The sequence below is a fragment of the Elgaria multicarinata genome, chromosome 8, assembly GCF_023053635.1.
Source record: "Elgaria multicarinata webbii isolate HBS135686 ecotype San Diego chromosome 8, rElgMul1.1.pri, whole genome shotgun sequence".
NCBI classification, from domain to species: domain Eukaryota; kingdom Metazoa; phylum Chordata; class Lepidosauria; order Squamata; family Anguidae; genus Elgaria; species Elgaria multicarinata.
In genome coordinates, this window is record NC_086178.1 from 10,491,196 (window position 1) to 10,502,110 (window position 10,915).

The 10,915-nt window shown below is 43.8% G+C and overlaps 1 protein-coding gene across 1 annotated transcript in view; it reads right to left on the minus strand.

The window, feature by feature from the left end:
* The window catches only part of LOC134402411 (cytochrome P450 2J5-like), a 60,908-nt gene extending 49,993 nt beyond the window's left edge, over positions 1-10,915 (minus strand). The window contains exon 1 of the mRNA XM_063131841.1: positions 10,745-10,915. Within this exon, the coding sequence (XP_062987911.1) occupies positions 10,745-10,915 (171 nt within the window). The remainder of the gene's footprint in view (positions 1-10,744) is intronic.

A 10,915-nucleotide genomic window follows, 5' to 3' on the forward strand; every position in this document is an offset into this window, starting at 1 on the left:
TTAGCTACTGCCTCAATATGAGGAATAAAGGAGAGCGATGAGTCAAATATGAAGCCAAGACTACGAGCTTCCTTGACCGGAGTAAGCGTAACATCATTGACAGTGAGAGAGAATGAAAGATGAGGAGAAGGTTTAGGAGGAGAAACAAGGAATTCAGTCTTTGCCATATAAAGTTTCAGATGACGATGAAGCAGCCAGGATGAGATATCTGAGAGACATGCCGAGATATGATCGTGAACATCAGGAGAAAGTTCCGGAGATGAAAGATATAATTGTGTATCATCGCCATACAGATGATATTGGAGGCCATGAGATTGAATAAGCTTACCCAAGGGCAACATGTATAAAGGAAACAGCAACGGGCCAAGCACCGAGCCTTGCGGAACCCTTACTGAAAGGGGAAAAGAGGAAGACGAGCTGCCATTAGCCAACACGCTGAAAGAGCGACCCGCTAGATAGGAGGCAAACCAGTTATAGACAGAGCCACGAAGTCCAAGGTCATGAAGGGAATCTAAGAGAAGATCATGATCAACCGTGTCAAAGGCTGCAGTTAGATCAAGGAGAATAAGAATGGAATAAAGGCCTTTAGACTTGGCAGTAAGAAGATCATTGGTGATCTTAGTAAGGGCTGTTTCAGTGGAATGCAAAGGACGGAATCCAGATTGAAAAGGATCCAGAGCAGAGTTACTAGTAAGAAAGTCAAGACAGCGAGAGTAGACCACACGCTCCAGGATCTTTGAAACAAAAGGCAACAAAGAAACAGGTCGGTAGTTAGACAGAGATAGCCTATCAAGAGTAGGTTTCTTGAGAATGGGAGAGACTGTAGCATGTTTAAAAGCAGAAGGAAATGAACCAGAGGACAGAGAAAAATTAATAATATGAAGCAAGGAAGGGAGGATAGCGGGAATAAGATTTATAAAGACGCGCGAGGCAATCGGATCACGGGAGCAAGTGGAAGGCTTCGAGGAGTGTAGTATTGTAGACAGTTCATCAGCTGAGACGGAAGGAAACGCAGAGAAATTTGCAGGAGGAACTGACAGATGAGGAACAGGAACTGGAAGAGGAGCAGAGCTGGCCAGATCAGAGCGAATAGTTTGGATTTTAGCATTGAAAAAAGAGGCAAAATTATTAGCAGTCACAGAGGCGGGGAGAGATGGTGGATTAGGCTTCAGGAGAGAATTGAAGGACGCAAAGAGCCGCTGAGGATGCCTAGCATTTGACTGGATCAGCGTTGAATAGTACTGCTGTTTGGCCAGTGAAATGGCAGAAGAGAAAGAGGAGAGTACAAATTTGTAATGGACAAAGTCCGCCCAGTCCCTGGTCTTACGCCAAAGGCGTTCAGCTGCCCAGGAACAAGAGCGAAGGTAGCGGAGGAAAGAGGTGAGCCACGGTTGGGGTTGAGAGGGGCGAGCTATCCGAGTTGTAGATGGAGCAAGATTATCAAGAGTTGAAGATAAGGAGGAATTAAAGGAGGAGACAGCTGAGTCCAAGGAGACAGCTGAAAAGACAGAAGGAAGAGAGGAGGCTAGAGACTGAGAGAAAGCCTCATAGTTGATAGAATGCAAGTCACGACAAGAGCAAGAAGCGGGACGTGAAGGAGGAGGATTGTGAGTAATATTGAAAGAAACTAGATGATGATCTGATAAAGATAAGTCAGCAGTAGAAAAGTCCAAAACAGAGCAATTCCAAGTGAGAATAAGATCCAGGCAGTGTCCAAGGGAATGTGTGGGTACTTCAGACCAAAGCTTAAGATCATAAGAGGAAGATAAGGAGCGAAATCGTAGAGCTGCAGCGTCTTGAGGGTCATCCACATGGATATTGAAGTCACCCAAGATAAGAGTAGGACAGTTATCAGAGAGGAAAAAGGACAGTCACGAATCAAAATCAGAGAGAAATTTTGAGGATGAGCCTGGGGGGCGGTACAGAACTGCAACCCGCAGTCGCAATGGAGCGAAGAGCCTCACCACATGTGCCTCAAAGGAGGAGAAACAGTGTGATGGTGGAATGGAAAGAGGCTGGAACTGGCACCAACTAGATAATAAAAGACCCACACCACCACCCCGACCCTCTGGGCGACTCGAGTGAGAGAAAGAAAGTCCTCCAAGAGAGAGGGCAGCCGAGATGGCGGAATCATGGGCAGGAAGCCATGTTTCAGTAAGAGCAAGGAGGTGAAGGGACCTAGAGATAAACAAATCCTGAATGACAGGGGCCTTAGAAGCAACAGAGCGACAGTTCCATAAGGAACACGAAAAAGGCAGCTGGTTATGGGATGCAAAAGAAAAGGCATCCCTCTGTGCTGCTCCCACCTCAAAGGGATGGTTTGCATTACTGGCTTTGAAACTATCCTTGGCTCACTTCCTAATGCCCCCAGAAATGTCTGGTGCCTGCCTGCCTTCCCTCCCTCCTCCCCTGCCCACCTCACAGGGATGATTTGTGTGTGTCTTGCTTTGTCTCAGGGGATAAGTCCTTCCTGTGCTTACTTAGACTTTTTGAAGTTCCAAATCAATCTTTCAAGTGTGGAAGAAGATTCATATAGGTTTATCTCTACTCCCCAATTCATGGCAAGCTGGGATTTCCTTTGAAATGGCCCCATTGAGCTGTCTGCAGCTTTAAATCCCTGAGATACTGGGGTGTCCGATTTTCAAAAATTCCCCAAAAATCAGGGGATGCTTGGATTGGCTTGAGTCTTGGCATGAATGTGGATCTAGATGGCATCTGTGAGGGTGCCCACTTTAAAAAAAATTATCTGTCAAAATGTCAGAGAACAGTCCATGTCTGAAAATGGGGTGCCCGATTTTCATAAATTCCCCAAAAATCAGGAAATGATGGGATTAGCTTGATTCTTGGCATGCATGTGTATCCATGGATAATCTATCATGGTGCTGAGTTTGAGGTTTCTAACATGAAAATTGACGGAGATATCAAAAGGGGTGTGAATTGGGGTTATGGGTTGTGCATTAGAGGTTAAAGCCCCGCCAAAAATCAGGGGATGGTGGGATTTGCTTGAAACTTGGCATGAATGTGGATCTAGATGGCATCTGTGAGGGTGCCCACTTCCAATTTTTTTATCTGTCAAAATGTCGGAGAACAGTCCATGTCTGAAAATGGGGTGTCCAATTTTCATAAATTCCCCAAAAATCAGGGGATGATGGGATTGGCTTGAATCTTGGCATGCATGTGTATCCATGGATAATCTATCATGGTGCCATGTTTGAGGTTTCTAACGTGAAAATTGACAGAGATAACGAAAGGGGTGTGAATTGGGGTTATGGGTGGTGCGTTAGAGGTTAAAGCCCCGCCAAAAATCAGGGGATGGTGGGATTTGCTTGAAACTTGGCATGAATGTGGATCTAGATGGCATCTGTGAGGTTACCCACTTCAAAAAAAAATCTTTCAAAATGTCGGAGAACAGTCCATGTCTGAAAATGGGGTGTCTGATTTAATAAATTCCCAAAAAATCAGGGGATGATGGGATTGGCTTGACTCTTGACATGCGTGTGTACCCATGGATAATCTACCACAGCGCCGAGCTTGAGGTTTCTAACGTGAAAATTTACGGAGATATCGAAAGGGGTGTGAATTGGGGTTATTGGTGGTGTGTTAGAGGTTAAAGCCCCGCCAAAAATCAGGGGATGGTGGGATTTGCTTGAAACTTGGCATGAATGTAGATCTAGATGGCATCTGTGAGGGTGCCCACTTCCAATTTTTTTATCTGTCAAAATGTCAGAGAACAGTCCATGTCTGAAAATGGGGTGCCCGATTTTCATAAATTCCCCAAAAATCTGGGGATGATGTGATTGGCTTGAGTCTTGGCATGCATGTGTATCCATGGATAATCTATCATGGTGCCATGTTTGAGGTTTCTAACATGAAAATTGACAGAGATAACTAAAGGGGTGTGAATTGGGGTTATGGGTGGTGCGTTAGAGGTTAAAGCCCCGCCAAAAATCAGGGGATGGTGGGATTTGCTTGAAACTTGGCATGAATGTGGATCTAGATGGCATCTGTGAGGGTGCCAAATTCAAAAAAAAATATCTGTCAAAATGTCAGAGAACAGTCCATGTCTGAAAATGGGGTGTTCGATTTTCATAAATTCCCCAAAAATCTGGCGACTCTTGGATTAGCTTGAGGCTTCGCATGCATGTGTATATGTCCATGAGGTGTCATGGTGCTAAACTTGGGGTTTTTTGGATTTCAATGCAAGCCTATGGGGGGGGAAAAGCAGAGCTCCGATCCGGATCCGGAGCTCTGCAGCGGAGCGGAGCAGACTATAGGTGGAGCAGGGTGGAGAGAAGCGGCCCGATCCGCAAATTGCGGATCTGGAAGAGAAGCGGATCGGGGGGTCCGTGCACACACCTCTTTTGTAATATACCTCAGAGTCTTTTACTTTAACTTATGACCATATTCTATATTAAATCTCCATATGTTGTCTGAATTATAGTGGAATATTGTTTTCTTTTTTCCTTTCCCCGATTTTTTGGTTTTTTTTTTCTTTTTTCTTTCTCTTTTTGTTTCTCATGTTGTTGTTTTGTTGATTGTTATCATTGTATCTCTTGTATATTTTCAATAATAATAATAAAAAAGAATTGTTTCCCAAAAGCACTTTGTTAGTTTATATTTTGATTCTGTGTGGTTTTCTATGAAATATACATGTTTATCCCCTTTAGGTATTTTGATTTGTAGATGATCCCTGAATTTCTACAATGATTTCCTGTGGCCTTTCGGAATGAACCAATGCATTTCAATGGCCATTCAGTGTCCTTTGGTTTAGTATGTCCCCCATTCAAGATCTCTAAATCTGCTGCTTTAATGTAATATGACCATGTGAAAAGGAGAACAGGGCCCTGTATCTTTAACAGTAGTATTGAAGAGAGAATTTCAGCAGTTAAAGATGCAGGAACCCTGGCCTCTTTTGCATCTTGTCACACTAGGCAGGACTCCTGCAGCTTTAACTGTTGTCATGAAAAGGGACTTTCACTAGGTGCTACATGCATACAAAGGGCACCTGTTGAAATTCCCTATTCTCCACAACTGCTAAGGCTGCAGAAGCCCTATGTGGAGGATGGAGCATATCAAGGCCACCATTTTGAATTTTTTAAAAAACGCAAAGGACCTCAGGAGCACTCGAGCACAATTATAACTACTTTTTTTTTAAAGTAGAATTCTACATCCATTCCCGATGTAGAATGCAGCTCATACAGTGGCATCTGCTACTGCATGGGCTCCTTCTGCACAGGATGCTGGGATACGGGGCAAAAGAATTGGAGGACTCAGGTGCTGCACTAACCACTTTGTGGTTAAGGAAAACTTAACCACAGAAGGGTTAACGGTGTTGTCTGCACACATTTTGCATGTGGTTGGCGTAACCACAGCTGGCCATGGTTACGTTAATCACAAAGCCCAAAGTGTCATCTGAACCGGGCCAGGGACTCTGTTTAGATGAAATGCTAAACCTTGCTGCTTAACCACAAAATTGTTAACAGAATGCTTAACCATGGTTAACAGTGTCATCTGACACACACTTTCCCTAATTATTGTACAACGTGGTTAGCGGCACTAACCATGGCTAAAAGTGTCATCTGACATGTGTCTGGAGTTAAGGGGTCATGGTTAAGAGGTTAAGGCATAGAGCTTCCAGTACAGAATGGACTAACTACTAGGCAGGGCTGCTCTAGCCAGCAGGCTCTATGGCTGCTCTGGACTGCCAATTGATACGCTTGCTACGACTGCCATTTTGTGTTTCGCATTAGATTTTTGGAGCGATTTTTGCTCTTCTAACCAGAGCGTGCTTACAGTTGAGCTTTTTAAATACCCACTTGCAATGTCCCCATACGAAACATTCAATTCTCCTAACTCATTGAAGTGCCATTAAACCCCTCAGGTTTTTATTCCTGTGGTGGCGCAGCCATCCCACAAAGCTTCTGCCTTCCCATGTGGTGACTGTAGAGGTAAAGCAGGCAGGGCGATGCAGAGAGCAAAGGAACGGCTCCCTAAGGGCCTTGCTAGACCTACTGGGGAATCCGTGTTGGAGGAGGATTCTATCTACATGTAAGACGCGACGGGCTGCTGGAATGACCCGTTGCATCCAATTCTTTTTAAGTTTAAGTTTAAAGGGCCCTCGTGCGCAGGAGCACAGCACCGGAAAAGGTAGGTGGCTTTTTTTAAAAAAAAAAATGGGTCCCCTGCTCCCCCTTCCCCCGATTTCCTCCCCTAATCTCCCCTTGCCTCCAATCCCCCGATCTCCCGATGTCCTCTGTTTCCCACCCCCATGTCCCCAGCCTCCATTTCCCACCCCCGCATGTCCCCTGGCCTCCATTTCTCATGCACCCCAATCTCCCCAGCCTCCGTTTCCCAACCCCCCATGTCCCCTGGCCTGCGATTCTGCCGCCACCAAGTCCCCGGCCTGTGTTGGCCTCCGCCGCCGAGTCCCTGGCCTGTGATGCCCGGCGCTGCTGAGTCCCCGGCCTGTGATGCCCAATGCTGCCATGTCCCCGGCCTGTGATGCCCGGCCGGGGGACATGGCAGTGTTGGGCATCACATGCCAGGGACGTGGCAGCGGCGGGATCGCAGGCCAGGGGACATTGGGGAGCGGGATCGCAGGCCAGGGGACATTGGGGGGCGGGATCGCAGGTCAGGGGACTTGGCGGCGGAGGCCAACACAGGCCAGGGGACTCAGTGGTGGTGGGAGCGCTGCGGCCCATCCGCCGCTTTGCCCAGCTACTTGCTTGTAAATGCGGTAGCCGGGAAAAGTGGCGGAATGGTCTACACAACTGCGGTCTCGGGCTGAGCCCAAGACTGCGGGAAATACCGGGCCAAAAGCAGTGTCAGTTAGCCCGGGGCCAGGGAGGTTTCACTTCTGGATACACAGGGGCGAGCCCGGGGTGAGCACCGGGCTAACCTGCCATCTAGCAAGGCCCTTCATGGGGTGATGCATGCATGTAATTGCTGATTTCATTGGTGCCTGCTCTACAATGATGGCTGTAACTGCCAAGGCTCCTAGCGCTAGGGCTGCTGGGATATAGGGGGGATCAGTTGGAGGAATCAGGTGCTCCACTAACCACATTGGTTAAGGAAAACTTAACCAGAAAAGGTTTAAAAGTGTTGTCTGCAAGCATTCCGCATGTGGTTAGCATTAACCACAGCTAAACATGGTTAAGCAAACCACAAAGCCCAGAGTATCATCTGAACCAAGCCAAAGTGTCACTTTGTTGGAAATAGACCTCCTGAGTTTTCACCTACAAACAATGCTTCCAGCATTAGACATATGACGAAGGCCATGACCCCTTGGGGGATGGACATCTCAAGATGCCCCCCCTTGAGGTGGGCATGTTGAGGTGGGCATGCCTCCCTGAGGGCAGCCATATTGTCCTCCTTTTTGGTTTCCAAAATATGGTCAGCCTATGCTGGAAGCTTTAGAGAAAAGATGGGACATTATCCTTAAAATGGTACATTACACCACTTTACTAAAAGAAAATATATCCCAATTAAGATTGGGAAATTTTCTCCAATTACATGCAAAATTTAATAGGTGGCATTTTAGTCTGTTAGTGCTTTTCCTCCCAAGCAGGTCCTATTCAATTTCTCAACTATGTTTTTCAGATTCCTTCTCTGGAGAAAGCACAATCTTCAGTATGTCTAGTGTTTAAACAAGCAGCTACATTTCTTTCTTCCTTTTTTAATACACAAGTCGGTGCTTGCAAAATCTGAAGCCCACAGAGGGACATCTGAACATTATATAACTATAACTATATCTATCTATCTATCTATCTATCTATCTATCTCACTGTAGTATTTACTTTTTTACTTTTTGGCTAAGCCATTACCTGCTTCTAGTGCATTTGAATCTGAATTTTGTGAGTCCCACACAAACACACATTATTGATCTTTTCTTAAGTAGAAATTGTGTATTTTTTACTACCATACTTAGAGATTTTAAGTGTATTTCTAATTACAAGATATGACTTTCTATATTAAATAAAGGTGTGTTGGACCATAACAAGCGTCTTCATAAAGTTTGGGCAACAACAACTTTATGTTTATTAAGATAACACAGTGATATTTAAATTTATTATTAATTTTACTATGTTTGTACAATCAAATGTGTGTGTGTTTTAAATACTTGATATTATTACGCTTCAGTCCTTGAAACACTTCAGTGGGAATAAGTCCCTCTGAACACAGTGCAGGTTATTCTGACCGGACATGCATAAGATCACACTGCTGATTGCATCTGGCGACGGATTTGCTGAATTCAGTTGAATAAACTGAGCTGTCTTAAGTATATGGGGTAGTGGAGAAAGAGAGTCTCTCAAATATCACAATACGTATGTACAGCATCTGCATCTCAGTCCATGCAGACCTAATACAAATAATTCTGATAGTGGAGGTACAGTGCCACCATTGTACAAAGGCAGAAATATTCAAGAGATATCCTGAGGCGTCCAGGAATGAAACAACTGGAACAACAGGTTTAATATAATATGGAAATATTTGATCATAAAGAGACATAAACCCATCTATAGCGGACCAAGGCAGTGAAAGACTCTAAAAGGTCTAAAGTAGCACCAGAACCTTGCTATGAGTCTGGAGGAGTAAGTTTATGTCAGTTCTTCTTAACACCCATGAAAATATGAATTGCAGGGTTTATCTTAAGCATTTCCAGGAGCAGCTCCTTGCACAGCACATTGGAGGAGTTAATCCTTGAGATTAAAATTAGAAAAACTTAAATGTACCAAGATGTTGATTCTCTACAAGAGGGCTCAGTTGGCACATCAGCTGCAACTTAAGAAAGGCTGTCTTACATAGGCACGCAGACAGGATGTTCTGGGTGTGCCCAGGCACACCCTAATTTCCTGGGACTGTCTCTGCTTTCCTGCACCCACTGCTTTTAAGGAGGATGGAAAAGCACCATTGGCAGCCCTGGGGGAACTATGCACCTTCTAGTGGCCCTGGAAAATGAGCTTTCCTGCCCACTCCACTGTTCTAATCGGGAGTGGAGGAGAGGGAAGCACACTTTCTCTCCCCGCCACTGCACCAATTGGGACGTTAAGGCCCTGTTTGGAGCAGTGGTGAAGGGTGAGAAAGTGTGCTTTCCCATCCTCCACTCCAATCAGGACCTTTAAGGGGCACACTCAGATGAAATGAGCTGTGCACGCCTGTGCTGTCCTGGTCATTGTTGCCAGAGAGCATAGGAATGAAAGGAATGCCCTGCACCTGTACCAACAATGTGATGGGCACACTCTCCATCACAAGTAACTCACCTGCACTCACAACAAGCACATTACATTCTTCTTTAGTGCTGGAACCAATTGGAGCCACAGTATGCCTTTCTCTAACTCAATCCATTATTTATTTAAAACATTTATACCCCACCCTATATCATTAAGATCTCACGGTAGCATACAGATAAAAGCAAAGAGTATAAAACATAGAATTTTTTTCAATGAGGAGCGGTATATAAATATTCTAAATAAATAAATAAATAAATAAATAAATAAATAAATAAATATACATAGCTAAAAACAAATTAAACCGTGAACCAAGATAAAACAATATATAATTTAAATGCTGTAAAACAATTAAAACAGTTAAAACAATGTGCCATCTTAGTGAATTTAACCATTAAAGGCTTTGTTAAAGAGGCATGTTTTCACTTGGCACTGGAATAAAATCAGCGTTGGCACCAGTCAAGCCTCCAACAGTCAGGGTGCCACAACAGAGAAAGCTCTGTAGACATGATACTGTGCATTCAGCTGGTTATACAAGCAAGGATTTTCAAATTGTATAATGCAAGTGGTACCTACAACAAAATGTTGTACTCTGGAGTGCTCCTACTCAGGATAATCCATTCCATCCACCCTCCCATTCAGTTTCCCACTTTCCCACTATACTCAGTAATTATGCAGTGGCTTCTGAGCATGCTAAGTCTTCAGTGAGCTGTTTTGGGGTCTCCTCCCTTTCCCAGTATTTTTTGTACTTGTGCAAACTTTGGGGCTCTCCAATACCAGCTGATACCTCTTGCTTATGCACATTCTTTTTGCTACCTAAGAACTGGAACTCGAATAAAAAATAAGAAATGAGCGTTGTTGGAAATGAAACCAGACAGAAGAGGGTTCGGTGTATATTCAATGGAAATATGAGACCAGGAATTCCTCATTGGACTGATAATTGTGTGTAAAAGGAAATTTACTATAGGATCCATAGATAGTATAATAGCAGTAAAATTATCAGTGGTTTAGATGAGGAGGGATATTATTTAATAATTTCTGATAAGCATAATCCTAAAGTATTCTATATTTGATGTACATTCTTCATTTTATTGTACTTTAATATGCAGTTTACCAATTTGAGAACCTTTGCCCCCAAAATAGTATACAAATAAACCTTAACAAGCAGTTGGTTCCCCCTGAACACAGTTTGTGGAGAAAAATCAAATCATAGTTAAAGGTCATAAATATTGAATTACAGTGAAAACCTTTATTATTTGTGGAATCTGTGTGCCAACAGCTTTCCAACAAAGTTTGTTTCATGAGAATTTGTCAACAAGAAGATAGTGAGAAAAGGCTAACCAATTCCAGACTTTGAATATATACTTACTTTTTCATATCACATTTGTTCCACAATATTTTATTAACACAATCCTTTTGTCCATAGTCACCACAAAAAGAAAAGAATTCAAAATTCTCTTCACTCAAATTCTTATTCAGCTTAATGAGGTCTTAATAAATTATTTGGAAAGAAGTACCTTAATGAAAGTATTTTCATGTAGTTTAATTCCAAGTGCCCCCATGCTTCCAATCATAGGAAGGAAAAGAGGCCCAGGAGGGTAGTGTCTGCGTGACCAGAGTTGGCCCAGGAAGACCAAAACCAGAAGAGCCACCAGCACAGCAATCAGAAGTGCCCGTATCCCCATCAT